General features: G+C 56.6%; 1 protein-coding gene across 1 annotated transcript; it reads right to left on the bottom strand.

The window, feature by feature from the left end:
- Positions 1–265: 265 nt before the first annotated feature.
- TEX261 (testis expressed 261) lies at positions 266–12,294 on the bottom strand. Its single transcript, XM_039551265.1, has 6 exons — positions 12,109–12,294; positions 8,412–8,491; positions 7,599–7,752; positions 6,004–6,071; positions 2,285–2,387; positions 266–759 (listed from the first exon to the last, which is right to left on the bottom strand). The coding sequence occupies exons 1-6, from the start codon at positions 12,176–12,178 to the stop codon at positions 644–646; spliced, it is 591 nt and encodes a 196-aa protein (XP_039407199.1). The 5' UTR covers positions 12,179–12,294; the 3' UTR covers positions 266–643.
- Positions 12,295–20,459: the final 8,165 nt, after the last annotated feature.

Genomic DNA, 20,459 nt, shown 5'->3' with positions numbered 1-20,459 from the left:
GGCTGATCCAACTTTTTATTCCCTCTTGGAAAAAGAGGGAGCCCTGGAAAAATCTGGGAATTCTGGGAACGCCCAGGAACGCTGAGATTCCCAGGGAAAATCCCTTGCCGTGAACGCATTCCCACGGTTTTACCGGGAAAAGCAGGAATTTCCAGCATTCCAACCGGCCAAATCCGGCTATTTCGGGATCATTCCAAGTCCTTTCCCTCGGGAAAAGCGGGATGAAGGCTCAGCTCCATCCCAACCGGAATCTTCCGGATCCATTCCGATTTTTCCCGGTTTTTTTTATTAATTCCCAGCTCCGCAGAAACCTCGGGAAAAGCCCGGAGAGCTTTTCCATCCATCCCGAGGGAGCAGCTCCAGGAAAAAAAAAAAAAAAAAAACAAAAACCTCCCAAAAAAAAACCCCGGAAAATCCCCCAAAGTGCCGGGATTCCCGGCAATCCCCTCCTCGGGCTCATCCCAATCCCGCTCTTTTCCATGGAAACATTCCCAGGAAAAAAACTCCCCGCGGTTGTGGGGCCTCGTCCGGGTGCATCGCAGTTCGTGCATTCCCGAGGAATTCCCGGGAAGAACGGAATTCCCGGCGAGTTTGGGATCGTTGGGATACGCTGGGATGCGCAGGCGCCGGATATTCCCGGATTTCAGAAGATCTTCTGGCGGCTGGGAAGGACGGCTTCCTTGAGGAAGGAGAAAACCAGGAGAATCCCGGAGCGCTTCCCTCTTTTCCCCTTGGTGAAATAGTTGGAGACGACGTCGTCTGCGGGAAAAGAGGGAGAAGGGGATGGAATTCCCGGAGTTGGGAATGGAGGAGGGGAGAGACGGGAGCGGGGCTCCAACGGGGAGAGGAGGATCCCGAATTTCTGGGACTTTCGGAGCCCTTGGGAAGCCCCAAAGATTCAAATTTCCTGGGATATTCGGAGCCCCGAGGATCCCGAATTTCTGGGACATTCGGAGCCCTTGGGAAGCTCCAGGAATCCCAAATTTCTGGGACGTTCGGAGCTCCAAGGATCCCAAATTTCTGGGACTTTCGGAGCCCTTGGGAAGCTCCAGGAATCCCAAATTTGGGATCCTGAATTTCTGGGATTCCCTGAGCCCTTGGGATCCTGAATTTCTGGGATTCTCCGAGGGTTCAGGGATCCCAGATTTCTGGGATGTTCAGAGCCCTTGGGAAGCTCCAGGAATCCTGAATTTCTGGGATTCTCCGAAGGCTCAGGGCCACCCAAAGATCCCAAATTTCTGGGACATTCCGAGCCCTTGGGAAGCCCCAAAGATCCCAAATTTCTGCGATTCCCTGAGCCTTTGGGATCCGGAATTTCTGGGATTCTCTGAGGGTTCAGGGATCCCGAATTTCTGGGATATTCTGAGGCCCAAGGAGAAGGGGATGGAATTCCCGGAGCTGGGAATGGAGGAGGGGAGAGCCGGGATCGGGGCTCCAACAGGGAGAGGAGGATCCCGAATTTCTGGGATGGTTGGAGCTCCAAGAATCCCAAATTTCTGGGACTTTCAGAGCCCTTGGGAAGCCCCAAAGATCCAAATTTCCTGGGACATTCAGAGCCCCAAGGATCCCAAATTTCTGGGACATTCAGAGCCCTTGGGAAGCTCCAGGAATCCCAAATTTCTGGGACGATTGGAGCTCCAAGGATCCCAAATTTCTGGGACTTTGGAAGCCCTTGGGAAGCCCCAAAGATCCCAAATTCCTGGGATTCTCCAAGGGCTCAGGAACGCCCTGGGATCCCAAATTCCTGGCACATTCTGAACCCTTGGGAAGCCCCAAGGATCCCAGATTTCTGGGATTCCCTGAGCCTTTGGGATCCGGAATTTCTGGGATTCTCTGAGGGTTCAGGGACCCCAATTTTCTGGGACATTCGGAGCGGGATCGGAACCAGCTGAACTTCAGCTCCTTTCCCGGCCATTCCCTTTCCCGATCCCAATCCCATTCCCAATCCCGTTCCCGATCCCGTTCCCACCTCCCGGCTGCACGGTGCAGGGCAGGACGTTCTCCCCGATCCCATTCCCATTCCCAATCCCATTCCCAATCCCGATCCCGATCCCATTCCCATTCCCAATCCCGATCCCGATCCCGATCCCATTCCCATTCCCATTCCCAATCCCGATCCCGATCCCATTCCCATTCCCAATCCCGATCCCGATCCCGATCCCGTTCCCATTCCCATTCCCAATCCCATTCCCAATCCCGATCCCATTCCCGTTCCCATTCCCAATCCCAATCCCGATCCCGTTCCCATTCCCATTCCCATTCCCAATCCCGATCCCGTTCCCACCTCCCGGCTGCACGGTGCAGGGCAGGACGTTCTCCCCGGCCGACAGCGACACGAAGAAGGCGAAGGGGATGAGCCACAGGCAGAAGGTGAAATAGGCCAGGACCTGCGGGAAGAGATTCCCGGAATTCCCCGATCCCCATCCCAGCACAGGCCCTGGGCATTCCCGCAGGAATCCGGGATGGAGCTGCGGGATGGAGCTCCGGGATAACGCTCCGGGATGGAGCTGCGGGATGGAACTCTGGGATAACGCTCTGGGATAACGCTCTGGGATAACGCTCTGGGATAACGCTCCGGGATGGAGCTGCGGGATAAAGCTCCGGGATGGAGCTGCGGGATGGAGCTCTGGGATGGAGCTCTGGGATGGAGCTCCGGGATGGAGCTGCGGGATGGAGCTCTGGGATAACGCTCTGGGATAACGCTCTGGGATAACGCTCTGGGATAACGCTCTGGGATGGAGCTCCGGGAAAAGGCTCCGGGATGAAGCTCCGGGATGGAGCTCTGGGATGGAGCTCCGGGCTGGAGCTCCGGGATGAAGCTCTGGGATGGAGCTCCGGGATAACGCTCCGGGCTGGAGCTCTGGGATAATGCTGCGGGATGGAGCTCCGGGATGGAGCTCCGGGATAAAGCTCTGGGATGGAGCTCTGGGATGGAGCTCCGGGATAAAGCTCTGGGATGGAGCTCTGGGATGGAGCTCCGGGATGGAGCTCCGGGATAAAGCTCCGGGATAAAGCTCCGGGATGGAGCTCCGGGATAACGCTCCGGGATGGAGCTCTGGGATGGAGCTCTGGGATGGAGCTCCGGGATGGAGCTCCGGGATAACGCTCCGGGCTGGAGCTGCGGGACAACGCTCCGGGATAAAGCTCTGGGATGGAGCTCCGGGATAAAGCTCTGGGCTGGAGCTCTGGGATGGAGCTCCGGGATAAAGCTCCGGGCTGGAGCTGCGGGCTGGAGCTGCGGGACAACGCTCCGGGATAAAGCTCCGGGATGGAGCTCTGGGATGGAGCTCTGGGATGGAGCTCCGGGATAAAGCTCCGGGCTGGAGCTCCGGGATGGAGCTCTGGGATGGAGCTCTGGGATAAAGCTCTGGGATGGAGCTCCAGGATGGAGCTCCGGGATAAAGCTCTGGGATGGAGCTCTGGGATGGAGCTCCGGGATGGAGCTCTGGGATGGAGCTCTGGGATGGAGCTCTGGGATAAAGCTCCAGGATGGAGCTGTGGGATGGAGCTCTGGGATGGAGCTCCGGGCTGGAGCTCTGGGATGGAGCTCCGGGATGGAGCTCCGGGATAACGCTCCGGGATAACGCTCCGGGCTGGAAGCTGCGGGACAACGCTCCGGGATAAAGCTCCGGGCTGGAGCTCCGGGCTGGAGCTCCGGGATGGAGCTCCGGGATAAAGCTCTGGGCTGGAGCTGCGGGATGGAGCTCCGGGATAAAGCTCCGGGATGGAGCTCTGGGATGGAGCTCCGGGATAACGCTCCGGGATAAAGCTCTGGGCTGGAGCTCCAGGATGGAGCTCCGGGATAAAGCTCCGGGATGGAGCTCCGGGCTGGAGCTGCGGGAACAACGCTCCGGGATAAAGCTCCGGGATAACGCTCCGGGATAAAGCTCCGGGATAAAGCTCCGGGATGGAGCTCCGGGCTGGAGCTGCGGGACAACGCTCCAGGATAAAGCTCCGGGATAAAGCTCCGGGATAACGCTCCGGGATAACGCTCCGGGCTGGAGCTCCGGGCTGGAGCTGCGGGACAACGCTGGCAGCGCCTCTGCCGGGCATCCCAAAATGCTCCCTGCTCCCGCTGTTCCCGATTTCCCGAATTTTCCGGAAGGGCCGGATGGATCCAAGGGAATCCTGGGGACGATGGGATTGGATCGGAGTTCATTGGATTGATTTCCTTTGGGTTTCGTTTTGTAGTGATTTGATTTGAATATAATTTAATTGGATTGGATTTATTTGAACTGATTTGAATTTATTTGAATTTAATTTAATTTAATTTGATTTAATTTGATTTCTTTTCTTTGAATTCATTTGAATTGAATTGAAAATTTCATTGCCTTCATTTTATTTTCACTTAACTGAATTTGTTTTATTTTAATTTTTTATTTATTTTATTTTCATTTCATTTATTTTACTTTATTTTCATTTCACTTAAATTTATTTTATTTTTTTTATTATTTACTTTCACTTAATTTTAATTTATTTGATTTGATTTATTTGATTTTATTTAAATTCATTTTATTTTATTTTATTTTAAAATTTAAAAATTTTAATTTAAATTATTTTATTTTTATTTTATTTTATTTATTTGATTTGATTTTAATTTAATTTAATTTATTTTAATGTAATTTAATTTTAATTTATTTTAAGTTTCAGTTAAATGTATTTTATTTTATTTTAATTTAATTTTAATTAAAATTTAGTTTAGTTTACTTTAAATTTTTTTTAACTTTTATTTTAATTTAAATTATTTTCTTTTAATTTATTTTATTTTGTTTATTTGATCTTTATTTGATTTTTATTTTAATTTACTTTATTTTTCTTTGATTTTTTAAAATTTGATTTAAATTATTTTATTTTATTTTATTTATTTTTTACTTTATTTGATTTTTATTTTAGTTTACTTTATTTTTCTTTAATTTTTTTAAATTTTCTTTAAATTATTTTATTTCATTTATTTTATTTTAATTGATTTTATTTGATTTTTTATTTTATTTTTAATTTAATTTACTTTATTTTTCTTTGATTTTTTTAAATTTGATTTAAATTATTTTAATTTATTTTATTTTAATTTATTTTAATTGTTTGATTTTTTTTTCATTTTATTTTAATTTCTTTTATTTTCTTTATTTGATTTTTATTTTATTTTTATTCCTTTATTTTTCTTCAATTTTTTTCATTTAAATTATTTTATTTTAATTGACTTCATTTTATTTTAATTTCTTTTCTTGTATTTTTATTTACCCTCTTTCTTTAAATTTGTTTTTAAAATTGGATTTAAATTCTTTTATTTTCATTTTCACTTATTTAAATGTATTTAATTTTATTTAAAATTTATTTAAATTTTATTTAGCTTTTTTTTGGATTTTAAATTTTATTTAGATTTTATTTAAATTTTATTTAAATTTTATTTAGATTTTATTTCAATTTTATTTGGATTTTGTTTAAATTTTATTTGGATTTTATTTAAATTTTATTTCAATTTTATTCCAATCCCTCCATTCCCTTGCACTCCCTGATCCAACCTCCAGGAACCAGCGAATTCCGAGCCCTTCCCAATTCCCAATCCTGCCTTAAACTCCCGGAAAATCCCAAAAAACCCCTCCAAAAGCCCCAGATTTTCCCAGATTTTCCTGGAATTTCCACCTCCAAGGAGCCACGCTGGGAATGGGAATTTTGACCAGCACTGAGAATTCCCAAAGGGAACAATTTTAGGGTTCAACCCTCAAAAAAAAAAAAACCTCGGGATCCACCCATTCATTCCCATTTTCCCAAAATTTTCCCCTTTGAAGGAATAACCCAACCTTAACATTCCATGAGAATTCCCGGGATAACTCAGCAGCTCCAGGAATTCCAAAATCACCCCCAAACCCCTCCAATTTTAAATAAAAGACCCCCCCCAAAAAAAAAAAAATCCTGGAATTTTTTTCACATCCTTGGGGGAAAAAAAAATGGGAAAAAAACCCCCCAAAAAATCCATGGATCAGCTGCTTCCCGAATTTTCCTCACCTCGGAGAAGAGGTAGAATTCCTCGGCAAAATATTGGAATGCCAGGTAATGATTGAGCACAACCAGCACTGGAAAAGGGGGAAAAAAACCGGGATCAGCACATTCCAAAGGGATATTCCCGAATTTTGGGAGCTATCCCAATCCCACCCTTCCCCATAAACTGGGAATTCCTGGGAATTTCAACGGTGCAAAGAGAGGATTCTTGGATTTTGGGGATTTGGGGGATTTTTTTGGAGGTTTGGGAGACTCCGAGATCCTAAAATTGTTGGGAATTTCGGAGGGTTTGGGATGTTCAGGTCTTGGAATTCGGTGAGGTTTTGGGATATTCAAGGATCTGAAATTTCTGGGATGTTCTGAGCTCCGAAGATCCCAAATTTCTGGGACATTCTGAGCTCCAAAGATCCCAAATTTCTGGGACATTCTGAGCCCTTGGGAAGCCCCAAAGATCCCAAATTTCTGGGACATTCTGAGCTCCAAAGATCCCAAATTTCCGGGACAATCAGGACTCCCCAATCCCTGGAATTCTCTGAACCTTCAGGACCCTCGAAGATCCCAAATTTCTGGGACATTCCAAGCCCTTGGGAAGCCCCAAAGATCCCAAATTTCTGGGACAATCAGGGACTCCCAACTCCTGGAATTCTCTGAGCCTTCAGGACATCCAAAGATCCCAAATTTCCGGGACATTCTGAGCTCCAAAGATCCCAAATTTCTGGGACATTCTGAGTCCTTGGGAAGCCCCAAAAATCCCAAATTTCCGGGACATTCTGAGCTCCAAAGATCCCAAATTTCTGGGACATTCTGAGCTCCAAAGATCCCAAATTTCCAGGACAATCAGGACTCCCCAATCCCTGGAATTCTCTGAGCCTTTGGGACATCCAAAGACCCCAAATTTCTGGGACATTCTGAGTCCTTGGGAAGCCCCAAAAATCCCAAATTTCCGGGACATTCTGAGCTCCAAAGATCCCGAATTTCCGGGACAATCAGGACTCCCCAACCCCTGGAATTCTCTGAGCCTTCGGGACCCTCGAAGATCCCAAATTTCTGGGACATTCCAAGCCCTTGGGAAGCCCCAAAGATCCCAAATTTCTGGGACAATCAGGACTCCCCAATCCCTGGAATTCTCTGAGCCTTCAGGACATCCAAAGATCCCAAATTTCTGGGACATTCTGAGCTCCAAAGATCCCAAATTTCCGGGACATTCTGAGTCCTTGGGAAGCCCCAAAGATCCCAAATTTCCGGGACATTCTGAGCTCCAAAGATCCCAAATTTCCGGGACATTCTGAGTCCTTGGGAAGCCCCAAAAATCCCAAATTTCCGGGACATTCTGAGCTCCAAAGATCCCAAATTTCCGGGACATTCCAAGCCCTTGGCATAATGTGAAGCACAACTTCAGCTCCCTCCCAAACCCAACCAGCAATTCCAGAAGCTTTCCCAAGAAGCCCAAAATTCCCCGAAAAATCCCGACATTCCCAACTCCCACCACCACCAAACCCCATCCCGAAGCTCCAAGTCCTTCCCAGAACTGACAAAATTCCCAAACTTTTCCCTTCCCTCCTCCCTTTCCCTAAAGCCGTTCCCAAGTTTTTCCCCCTCACCGCAGGACAGGATGAAGTTGGAGGAGGTGAGGACGATGAAAGGGAAAGTCTGGAGCAATCCGAAATACACGAGGTTGGTGAAGAGTCCCATTCCCACCAAAAATCCCGGGAATTGCTCGAACAGGTACAGCCCCACCAGCACGGCCGAGGAAAACTGGGAATAAAGCAGCGGGAAAAAGAGGGAGGAAGCCGAGGAATTGCGGATGGACGGAGAGGGTTGGGGGAGGAGCTTCGTTCTTGGGAGGCAGCAAGGGTTGGAGGATTTGTGGGATGTGCTGAGATCCCAAAGATCCCAAATTTCTGGGATGTTCTGAGATCCACAGGTCCCAAATTTCTGGGACGTTCTGAGACCTTGGGAACCCCCAAAGATCCCAAATTTCTGGGATGTTCTGAACCCCAAAGATCCCAAATTTCCGGGATCTTCTGAGCCCCAAAGATCCCAGATCTCTGGGGTATTCTGAGACCTTGGGAAACCCCAAAGATCCCAAATTTTTGGGTCATTCTGAGCTCCAAAGGTCCCAAATTTCTGGGATGTTCTGAGCTCCAAAGGTCCCAAATTTCTGGGATGTTCTGGGAACCCCCAAACATCCCAAATTTCTGGGACATTCTGAGAACTTGGCAACAGGTGACAGAACCCCCACCAACCACCTCCCCCACCCTCCCCTTTTTCCCAGGAATCCGCAGATTCCCAAAGGTCCATCCCATCATCCAACCCCCCCCCCCCCCATTCCATGTCACGGCTGCTCTGCTTTCCCCATGGGGCCGGGAAGAATTCCCAGTTGGGAATTCCCGGCCGGAATTCCCGGGACTCACCCAGATCATGTATTTGATGATCCTCCTGGTGACCACCGTGTACTCCTCGATGAGCTCTGCCAGGTAATAGAGCCCGGCCGCTGTGGGGACAGGACAGGGGACACCGCTGGCACCGCCGGCACCGCTGGCACCGCTGGCACTGCCCCACAGGGGGGCATTCGGGGACACCCCAAATTCCAACAGCTGGGAGCACCCAGGGACACCGAGGGTTAGGGGTGCTCAGGGATGGGAGATCCCTGAGGGGATTTAAGGGGTGGGGACACCCAGGGACCCCAAATCCATGGGGGATTCTGAGGGTTTGGGGACATGCAGGGACCCCAAATCTTGGGGACATTCTGAGGGCTCGGGGACACTCAGAGACCCCAAATCCATGGGGGATTCTGAGGGCTCGGGGACACCCAGGGACCCCAAATCTTGGGGACATTCTGAGGGCTCGGGGACACTCAGAGACCCCAAATCTTGGGGACACTCTGAGGGCTCGGGGACACCCAGGGACCCCAAATCCATGGGGGATTCTGAGGGCTCGGGGACACTCAGAGACCCCAAATCCATGGGGACATTCTGAGGGCTCGGGGACACCCAGGGACCCCAAATCTTGGGGACATTCTGAGGGCTCGGGGACACCCAGGGACCCCAAATCTTGGGGACATTCTGAGGGCTCGGGGACACCCAGGGACCCCAAATCTTGGGGACACTCTGAGGGCTTAGGGACACTCAGAGACCCCAAATCTCAGCGTCACTCTGAGGCCTCAGGGGCATTCAGGGACTCCCAAACTTTGGGGACACTCTGAGGGCTTGGGGGCACCCAAGGACCTCAAATGTTGGGGACATTCTGAGGGTTTGGGGACACCCAGGGACCCCAAATCCATGGGACATTCTGAGGGCTTGGGGACACTCAGGGACCTCAAATGTTGGGGACACTCTGGACCCTCAGGAACACCCAAGGACCCTCAATCTTGGGGACATTTCATGGGCTTGGGGACACCCAAGGACCCCAAATTTCAGGGTCACTTTGAGTTCTCAGGGACACCCACGGACCCTCAATCTTGGGGACACTTCACAGGCTTAGGGACACCCAGGGACCCCAAATCTCAGCGTCACTCTGAGCCCTCAGGGGCATTCAGGGACTCCCAAACTTTGGGGACACTGAGGGCTTGGGGACACCCAGGGACCCCAAATTTCAGGGTCACTTTGAGTTCTCAGGGACACTCAGGGACCCCCAATCCATGGGATATTCTGAGGGCTCGGGGACATGCAGGGACCCCAAATGTTGGGGACACTCTGAGGGCTCGGGGACATGCAGGGACCTTAAATCCATGGGATGTTCTGAGGGCTCAGGGACACCCAGGGACCCCAAATCCATGGGGGATTCTGAGGGCTCGGGGACACCCAGGGACCCCAAATCCTGGGGACACTCTGAGCCCTCAGGAACACCCAGGCACCCCAAATCCTGGGGACATTCTGAGCCCTCAGGAACACCCAGGCACCCCAAATCCCGGGGACACTCTGAGCCCTCAGGAACACCCAGGCACCCCAAATCCCGGGGACACTCTGAACCCTCAGGAACACCCAGGCACCCCAAATCCTGGGGACATTCTGAGCCCTCAGGAACACCCAGGCACCCCAAATCCCGGGGACATTCTGAGCCCTCAGGAACACCCAGGCACCCCAAATCCTGGGGACATTCTGAACCCTCAGGAACACCCAGGCACCCCAAATCCTGGGGACACTCTGAGCCCTCAGGAACACCCAGGCACCCCAAATCCTGGGACATTCTGAGCCCTCAGGAACACCCAGGCACCCCAAATCCCGGGGACACTCTGAGCCCTCAGGAACACCCAGGCACCCCAAATCCTGGGGACACTCTGAACCCTCAGGAACACCCAGGCACCCCAAATCCTGGGGACATTCTGAACCCTCAGGAACACCCAGGGACCCCAAATCCTGGGGACACTCTGAGCCCTCAGGAACACCCAGGCACCCCAAATCCTGGGGACATTCTGAGCCCTCAGGAACACCCAGGCACCCCAAATCCTGGGGACACTCTGAGCCCTCAGGAACACCCAGGCACCCCAAATCCTGGGGACATTCTGAACCCTCAGGAACACCCAGGCACCCCAAATCCTGGGGACATTCTGAGCCCTCAGGAACACCCAGGCACCCCAAATCCCGGGGACACTCTGAGCCCTCAGGAACACCCAGGCACCCCAAATCCCGGGGACACTCTGAGCCCTCAGGAACACCCAGGCACCCCAAATCCTGGGGTCACTCTGAGCCCTCAGGAACACCCAGGCACCCCAATCCTGGGGACACTCTGAGCCCTCAGGAACACCCAGGCACCCCAAATCCCGGGGACACTCTGAGCCCTCAGGAACACCCAGGCACCCCAAATCCCGGGGACACTCTGAGCCCTCAGGAACACCCAGGCACCCCAAATCCTGGGGACACTCTGAGCCCTCAGGAACACCCAGGCACCCCAAATCCCGGGGACACTCTGAGCCCTCAGGAACACCGAGGCACCCCAAATCCCGGGGACACTCTGAGCCCTCAGGAACACCCAGGCACCCCAAATCCTGGGGACACTCTGAGCCCTCAGGAACACCCAGGGACCCCAAATCCTGGGGACATTCTGAGCCCTCAGGAACACCCAGGCACCCCAAATCCCGGGGACACTCTGAGCCCTCAGGAACACCCAGGCACCCCAAATCCTGGGGACACTCTGAGCCCTCAGGAACACCAGGGACCCCAATCCTGGGGACACTCTGAGCCCTCAGGAACACCCAGGCACCCCAAATCCTGGGGACATTCTGAACCCTCAGGAACACCCAGGCACCCCAAATCCTGGGGACATTCTGAGCCCTCAGGAACACCCAGGGACCCCAAATCCTGGGGTCACTCTGAGCCCTCAGGAACACCCAGGCACCCCAAATCCTCGGGACATTCTGAACCCTCAGGAACACCCAGGGACCCCAAATCCTGGGGACATTCTGAACCCTCAGGAACACCCAGGGACCCCAAATCCTGGGGACATTCTGAGCCCTCAGGAACACCCAGGCACCCCAAATCCTGGGGACATTCTGAACCCTCAGGAACACCCAGGCACCCCAAATCCCGGGGACACTCTGAACCCTCAGGAACACCCAGGCACCCCAAATCCTGGGGACATTCTGAACCCTCAGGAACACCCAGGGACCCCAAATCCTGGGGACACTCTGAGCCCTCAGGAACACCCAGGCACCCCAAATCCTGGGGACATTCTGAACCCTCAGGAACACCCAGGCACCCCAAATCCTGGGGACACTCTGAACCCTCAGGAACACCCAGGGACCCCAAATCCTGGGGACACTCTGAGCCCTCAGGAACACCCAGGCACCCCAAATCCTGGGGACATTCTGAGCCCTCAGGAACACCCAGGCACCCCAAATCCTGGGGACATTCTGAGCCCTCAGGAACACCCAGGCACCCCAAATCCTGGGGTCACTCTGAGCCCTCAGGAACACCCAGGCACCCCAAATCCCGGGGACACTCTGAGCCCTCAGGAACACCCAGGCACCCTCACAATCCCTACAACCCCCGCGCCTCCCCCCGCGCCCTCACCCCTCCCCTCCCCCCCCCCCGATATATCGCGACACACCCCGGCCCAACCCCACGGCCCAACCCCCTCGCGAGGCTCCCGGAACCGGCGGGGCACTCTCACCGATGGCCAGGGTGACGAAAGCCACCTGCACGAGCAGGGACAGCCAGCTGAGCACGTACATGAACCACATGGCGGGGCCGGACCGGGCCGGGGCCGCTCCCGGAGCTGTTCCCGGTGCCGCTCCCGCTCCCGGGCCCGGCGCTGCTGCCGGGAACACGCGGCGCCGGAACCAACGAGACGCTGGGGGGCGGGGCGGTTCCCGCCCGTGACAGCGCCCCCTGCAGGAGTGGAGGACTCGCCACAGGCCGGGCGGAGCGAAATGGGATCACCCCAAAAGCGAGGGGGGGGGGGACCCCCAAAAACGACGGGGGGACCCCAAAAGCGAGGGGGGGACCCCAAAAACGACCGTGGGACCCCAGAACTGTGTGGGGAGGCCTGAATTGTGTCGAGAATCTCCCCAAAACTCTACAGGGAGCCCCCAAAGTGAAGAAAACCCCAAAACACAAAGGGAAACCCCCCCCAAAAAATTGTGCAGGGAGGCCTCAAAACCCTACAGAGACCCCAAAACCGGGGGGGGGGAACCCCAAAACTGTGTAGGGACCCCCTAAATCCCTGTAGGGACCCCCCCTCCAGGCACACTGGTCTGTACTGGGAGGGTTTTGGGGTGCGGGTGGGACTCCCTCACTGCGGGGGGCTCCTTTTGGGGTCTTGGGGCTCCTTTTGGGGTCCTGGGGGGCTCGTTTTGGGGTGCTGGGGCTCATTTTGGGGTGCTGGGTGGGCTCATTTTGGGGTGCTCGTTTTAGGGGTCCCGGTGTGGGTTCATTTTGGGGTGCCGGAGGTTCCTTTTTGGGGTCCTGGGGGGCTCCTTTTGGGGTGCTGTGGGGGTCGTTTTAGGGGTCCTGGAGCTCATTTTGGGGTGCTGGGGGCTCGTTTTGGGGTGCTCGTTTTAGGGGTCCCCGGGGGCTCCTTTTGGGGTCCTGGGGGGTTCGTTTTGGGTCCTGGGGGGTTCTTTTTGGGGTGCTGGGGACTTTCGGTTTAGGGGTGCTGGGTGAGCTCGTTTTGGGGTGCTCGTTTCAGGGGTCCCGGGGGGCTCCTTTTAGGGCGGTGTGGGTTCATTTTGGGGTGCTGGAGGTTCCTTTTTGGGGCTCCTTTTGGGGGTTCATTTTGGGGTTTCGTTTTAGGGGTGCAGCGCGGCTCCTTTTGGGGTGCTGGGAGTTCCTTTTTGGGATCATGGGGGGCTCATTTTGGGGTGCTGGGTGAGCTCATTTTGGGGTGCTCGTTTTTGGGGTCCCGGGGGGCTCCTTTTGGGGCGGTGTGGGTTCATTTTGGGTTCCTTTTTGGGATCCTGGGGCTCCTTTTGGGGTCCTGGGGGGCTCGTTTTGGGGTGCTGGGTGGGCTCATTTTGGGGTGCTCGTTTTAGGGGTCCCGGTGTGGGTTCATTTTGGGGCGCCGGAGGTTCCTTTTTGGGGTGCTGGGGCTCATTTTGGGGCGGTGTGGGTTCGTTTTGGGTCCTGGGGGAGTCATTTTGGGGTGCTGGGGCTCATTTTGGGGTGGTGTGGGCTCATTTTGGGGTGCTCGTTTTAGGGGTCCCGGGGGGCTCCTTTTGGGGCGGTGTGGGCTCATTTTGGGGCGCCGGAGGTTCCTTTTTTGGGATCCTGGGGCTCCTTTTGGGGTCCTGGGGGGCTCGTTTTGGGGTGCTGGGGCTCATTTTGGGGTGCTGGGTGAGCTCATTTTGGGGTGCTCGTTTTAGGGGTCCCGGTGTGGGTTCATTTTGGGGTGCCGGAGGTTCCTTTTTGGGGTGCTGGGGCTCCTTTTGGGGCGGTGTGGGTTCGTTTTGGGGTCCTGGGGGAGTCATTTTGGGGTCCTGGGGCTCCTTTTGGGGTGCTGGAGGTTCCTTTTTGGGGTTTCTGGGGGGTTCATTTTGGGGTTCTGGGGGGTTCCTTTTTTGGGGTTCTGGGGCGCTCCTTTTGGGGTGCTGGAGGTTCCTTTTTGGGGTTTCTGGGGGGTTCATTTTGGGGTTCTGGGGGGTTCCTTTTTTGGGGTGCTGGAGCTCCTTTTGGGGTGCCGGAGGCTCCTTTTTTGGGGTTCTGGGGCGCTCCTTTTGGGGTGCTGGGGGGCTCCTTTTGGGGTTCGTTTTGGGCTCCTTTTGGGGTTCCCGGGGGCGGGGGGCGGTGCAGAGAAAGGGGGCAATGACACCCGCACCCCACAGCACCCCATTCTTTTAGGGGTGCCCCTGATCCCCCAAAAATGAGACCCCCCCCCCCTTTTGGGATCCCCCTGCGTCACCCCAAAACTCAGCCTGGATTTTAGGGTTTTTTTCCCTGTTTCTGGGGGTTTTTTTAAGGGATTTTCCCCCCCTTTTTGGGGTTATTTTAGGGATTTCCCCCCCTTTTTGGGGTTTTTTTTTAGGGAATTTTTCTCCCCTTTTTGGGGTTGTTTTTAGGATTTTTTTCCCCTTTTGGGGTTTTTTTATAGGTTTTTTTTTTCTCCTTTCTGGGGTTTTTTTAAGGGATTTTCCCCCCTTTTGGGGTTATTTTAGGGAATTTTTTGGGGTTATTTTGAGGTTTTTTAGGGCTTTTTCCCCCCCTTTTTTTGTTTTTTGGGGGGGTTTTAGGGCTTTTTCCCCCCCTTTTTTGGGGGTTTTTTTTAGGGATTTCCCCCCCCCCCTTTTCGGGTGTTATTTTTAGGGATTCTCCTTTCCCCTTTCCAGGGTTATTTTTGTCTTTTCCCGGTTCCACCCCGCAGCCCGTGGAGCTCCCGCCGGGAGCTGCCGGCCAATCCAGGCGTGACCAATTCCCTTTTCCCGGCTTTTCCTGGCTCGGGGCCGAGCTTCCCGCAGCTCCCCCTTCCCCGGCAGCCGCGGCCTCGCCCCAAATCCCTCCCCAATCCCCGCGGATGGGATTCCAACCCCAAATCCCTCCCCAATCCCCGCGGATGGGATTTTCCCAACCCCAAATCCCTCCCCAATCCCCGCGGATGGGATTTTCCCAACCCCAACCCGCTCCCCAAATCCCTCCCCAAATCCCCCTGTCCGGAGCTTCCTCCCCTCCTTCCACCCCCAGCCCTGAGGTTTGCCCTCCTCATCCCCATTCCCATTCCCATTCCCACATTCCCATTCCCACTCCCATTCCCACATCCCCGTATTCCCATTCCCACATTCCCATCCCCATTCTCACTCCCATATTCCCATATTCCCATTCCCACATCCCCATTCCCACATTCCCATCCCCATTCTCATTCCAACATTCCCACTCCCATCCCCATTCCCATATTCCCATTCCATATTCCCATTCCCACATCCCCATCCTCATCCCCATCCCCCCATCCCCATTCCCACATTCCCATTCCCACATTCCCATATTCCCATCCCCACATCCCCATCCCCATCCCCATTCCAACATCCCCATTCCCATATTCCCATCCTCATCCCCATTCCCATCCCCACTCCCATTCCCATATTCCCATTCCCACATTCCCATCCCCATTCCAACATTCCTACTCCCATCCCCATTCCCATATTCCCATTCCCACATCCCCGTTCCAACATTCCCATCCTCATCCCACATTCCCATCCTCACATTCCCATATTCCCATCCCCACTCCCATTCCCATTCCCATATTCCCATTCCCACATTCCCATCCCCATTCCCATTCCCACATTCCCACTCCCATTCCCATTCTCACATTCCCATTCCCATATTCCCATATTCCCATCCCCACATCCCCATTCCCATCCCCATTCCCATTCCAACATTCCCACTCCCATTCTCATTCCCATATTCCCATATTCCCATTCCCACATTCCCATCCCCATTCCCATATTCCCACATCGCCATTCCCACATCCCCATTCCCACATTCTTATCCCACATTCCCACTCCCATCCCCATTCCCATATTCCCATATTCCCATTCCCACCCCCCAGAGCTTTCCCCGGCCCTTTGGGTCTGGGGGAGCAGCCGGGAACGGGGCAGGGAGGGGTCCGGAAATGGGGGGATCAATCAGGATGGGGATGATCAATCAGGAGGGGTTGGGATCAATCAGGAGGGATTGGGATCAATCAGGGAGGATCGGGATCAATCAGGAAGGATGGGGGTGATCAGGAGGGATTGGGATCAATCAGGGAGGATGGGGGTGATCAGGAGGGATTGGGATCAATCGGGGAGGATGGGGTGATCAGGAAATGGGGGATCAATCAGGAAGGATGGAAGTGATCAGGAGTGATTGGGATCAATCGGAGAAGATTGGGATCAATCGGGAAGGATGGGAGTGATCAGGAAATGGGGGATCAATCAGGAAGGATGGGGGTGATCAGGAGGAATTGGGATCAATCGGGGAGGATGGAAGTGATCAGGAGGGATTGGGATCAATCAGGGAGGATCGGGATCAATCAGGAAGGATGGGGGTGATCAGGAGGAATTGGGATCAATCGGGGAGGACGGGAGTGATCAGGAAATGGGGGATCAATCAGGAAGGGGGGGAGGCAATCAGCAAGGAAGGGGAGATCAATCAAGAAGCAGCCAGGAAGGACGGGAGGATCAATCAGGAAGGATTGGGAGGGTGATCAGGAAGGAGGGGATCAATCAGCGAAGATGGGGGGGATCAATCAGCGAGGCTGGGGGGATCAATCAGCAAAGATGGGGGGATCAATCAGCAAAGATGGGGGGATCCAATCACCCAGGCTGGGGGGGATCAATCCCCGGCACGGCGGGGCTAACACGGGGCTCCCGCGGGGCTCACCCGGGGCTAACGCGGGGCTAACACGGGGCTCACCCGGGGCTAACGCGGGGCTCACTCGGGGCTAACACGGGGCTAACACGGGGCTCACTCGGGGCTCACTCGGGGCTAACACGGGGCTCACTCGGGGCTCACTCCGGGGCTAACACGGGGCTCACCCGGGGCTCACTCGGGGCTCACCCGGGGCTCACTCGGGGCTAACACGGGGCTAACACGGGGCTCACCCGGGGCTCACTCGGGGCTAACGCGGGGCTAACGCGGGGCTCACTCGGGGCTCACACGGGGCTCACACGGGGCTAACACGGGGCTCACCCGGGGCTCACCCGGGGCTCACTCGGGGCTCACTCGGGGCTAACGCGGGGCTCACTCGGGGCTCACTCGGGGCTCACTCGGGGCTAACACGGGGCTCACCCGGGGCTCACTCGGGCTCACTCGGGGCTAACACGGGGCTCACTCGGGGCTCACTCGGGGCTAACGCGGGGCTCACTCGGGGCTAACACGGGGCTCACCCGGGGCTCACTCGGGGCTCACTCGGGGCTCACTCGGGGCTCACCCGGGGCTCACTCGGGGCTTCACCCGGGGCTCACTCGGGGCTAACGCGGGGCTAACGCGGGGCTCACTCGGGGCTAACACGGGGCTAACGCGGGGCTCACACGGGCTCACACGGGGCTAACACGGGGCTAACACGGGGCTCACTCGGGGCTCACCCGGGGCTCACTCGGGGCTCACTCGGGGCTAACACGGGGCTCACCCGGGGCTCACCGGGGGCTCACTCGGGGCTCACTCGGGGCTCACCCGGGGCTCACCCGGGGCTAACACGGGGCTCACTCGGGGCTAACACGGGGCTCACTCGGGGCTAACACGGGGCTCACTCGGGGCTCACCCGGGGCTCACCCGGGGCTCACTCGGGGCTCACTCGGGGCTAACACGGGGCTCACACGGGGCTAACGCGGGGCTCACCCGGGGCTCACCCGGGGCTCACTCGGGGCTCACTCGGGGCTAACACGGGGCTCACTCGGGGCTCACCCGGGGCTCACCCGGGGCTCACTCGGGGCTCACTCGGGGCTCACTCGGGCTAACGCGGGGCTCACTCGGGGCTCACTCGGGGCTCACTCGGGGCTAACACGGGGCTCACCCGGGGCTCACTCGGGGCTCACTCGGGGCTAACACGGGGCTCACTCGGGGCTCACTCGGGGCTAACGCGGGGCTCACTCGGGCTAACACGGGGCTCACCGGGGCTCACTCGGGGCTAACACGGGGCTCACTCGGGGCTCACCCGGGGCTCACTCGGGGCTCACTCGGGGCTAACACGGGGCTCACCCGGGGCTCACTCGGGGCTCACTCGGGGCTAACACGGGGCTCACTCGGGGCTCACTCGGGGCTAAACACGGGGCTCACCCGGGGCTCACTCGGGGCTCACTCGGGCTCACTCGGGGCTCACCCGGGGCTCACTCGGGGCTCACTCGGGGCTCACCCGGGGCTCACCCGGGGCTAACACGGGGCTAACACGGGGCTCACTCGGGGCTAACACGGGGCTCAACACGGGGCTCACACGGGGCTAACACGGGGCTCACCCGGGGCTCACTCGGGGCTCACTCGGGGCTCACCCGGGGCTAACACGGGGCTCACACGGGGCTTCACCCGGGGCTAACACGGGCTCACCCGGGGCTCACTCGGGCTCACTCGGGGCTCACCCGGGGCTAACACGGGGCTAACACGGGGCTCACCCGGGCTCACTCGGGGCTCACCGGGGGCTCATCCCGCCGGGCCGGCCGCAGCCGGCGCTCGGTGCCGGGGCTCGGGGCGGCTCGGGGGGGCCCGGGCCGCGCTGCTCACGCTCGGCCGCGCTGATGCGCTGCGACAGCCCCGGCGCGCCCGGAGCCTCGCCCGCCCCGGCCGGGCCTCCCGCGCTGCCGCCCGCCGCTCATTTGCTCCGTGTTGGGCCGCGGTTCACGCTCCGGTCAGCCCGCCTGATCCCTCCTTCCCGCTCGTCCCGGGAAAGGTTTCCTGTCAGCTCCGCTCAGCCCTGACGTGCTCCCCGAACCGTGAATGCACCGCAGCCGGGGAGCGGCCCTGCCAGCCCCGGGGGGAGCGGCCGGGGAGGGGACAGCGCCTGCCCGCATCATCCCCGGCTGCGGGGGACCCGCTGACATCACCGCGGGATGGGGGGACCCCGTCCCTACAGACCCCAAATCGCGGAGGGGACGGGCGGTGACACTCCCGAGGTGGGGGTGACACCTCGAGGTGGGGGTGACACCCTCGAGGTGGGGGTGACACTCCGAGGTGGGGGGTGACCACGCTCTGCGAGCCCCCCCCCCCAGCTCGTTTTGGCTCCGGAAAGGGGTTTGGGGCACCCCTAAATCTTCTCGCCCGCCTCAGCAGCGCCCCGGGTGTCCCCCAGCGGTTTTGGGGGGACCCCCCAGACCCCCAAATCGCGGAGGGAACAGGGGCGTGGCCGCGCTCTCCGAGCCTCCCCTGCTCGTTTTGGCTCCGGGAAGGGGTTTGGGGCACCCCTAAATCTTCTCGCCTGTCCCAGCAGCGCCCCAGGGCACCCCCAGCGCGGCCCCGGGTGGGTTTGGGGGATCCCAGGATGAGGGGAGCAGATCCCCGTCGTGGCGCTGGCTCTGGGATTTGGGGTCTGGGAGGAGGGGACGGGGTTACCCCATGGATTTGGGGCGCTCCCGTGGGTCTGAGAGGAGAGCCCGGGGTTGCCCCATGGATTTGGGGTGCTCCCCATCCCTTCCCCTCTGCTCCATCTCCTGCCTCTCTCCCCATCACTTGTGGGGTGTCCAGGACACCCCGCTTGCCCTCGGTGAGGGTTCAGGGGTCCCATCTCTCCTCGGGTGGGATTTTGGGGTCTCTCTCCCCTCGGTGGAGGTTCAGGGGTTCTGTCTCCCCTCAAGACAGGGTTTAGGGGGTCCCATCTCCCCTTGGCCGGGGTTTGGGGGTCTCGTTTACCCTCAGCCAGGATTTGGGGGGTCTGTTTCCTCTTAGTGGGGTTTCGGGGGTCCCGTGTCCCCTCGGCCGCGGTTCGGGGGTCCCATGTCCCCTGGATGGGGTTTCGGGGGTCCCGTGTCCCTTCTGTGGGGATTTGGGGGTCCCGTGTCCCCTCGGTGAGGATTTGGGGCTCCCGTGTCCCCTCAGCCGCGGTTCGGGGGTCCCGTATCCCCTCGGTGAGGATTTGGGGCTCCCGTGTCCCTCGGTGAGGATTTGGGGCTCCCGTGTCCCGTCGGTGAGGATTTGGGGCTCCCGTGTCCCCTCGGTGGGGATTTGGGGGCTCCCGTGTCCCCTCAGCCGCGGTTCGGGGCTCCCGTGTCCCCTCGGTGAGGATTTGGGGCTCCCGTGTCCCCTCAGCCGCGGTTTGGGGGTTCCGTGTCCCCTCGGTGGGGATTTGGGCCTCCCGTGTCCCCTCAGCCGCGGTTTGGGGGTTCCGTGTCCCCTCGGTGAGGATTTGGGGCTCCCGTGTCCCCTCAGCCGCGGTTTGGGGGTTCCGTGTCCCCTCGGTGAGGATTTGGGGCTCCCGTGTCCCCTCAGCCCGCGTTTTGGGGGTTCCGTGTCCCCTCGGTGGGGATTTGGGGCTCCCGTGTCCCCTCAGCCGCGGTTTGGGGGTTCCGTGTCCCCTCGGTGGGGATTTGGGGCTCCCGTGTCCCCTCAGCCGCGGTTCGGGGCTCCGGT

Source organism: Corvus cornix, chromosome 4 (genome assembly GCF_000738735.6).
Source record: "Corvus cornix cornix isolate S_Up_H32 chromosome 4, ASM73873v5, whole genome shotgun sequence".
NCBI lineage: Eukaryota > Metazoa > Chordata > Aves > Passeriformes > Corvidae > Corvus > Corvus cornix.
The sequence above is the reverse complement of the archived record's forward strand: the minus strand, read 5'-3'. Positions and strand labels throughout refer to the sequence as shown.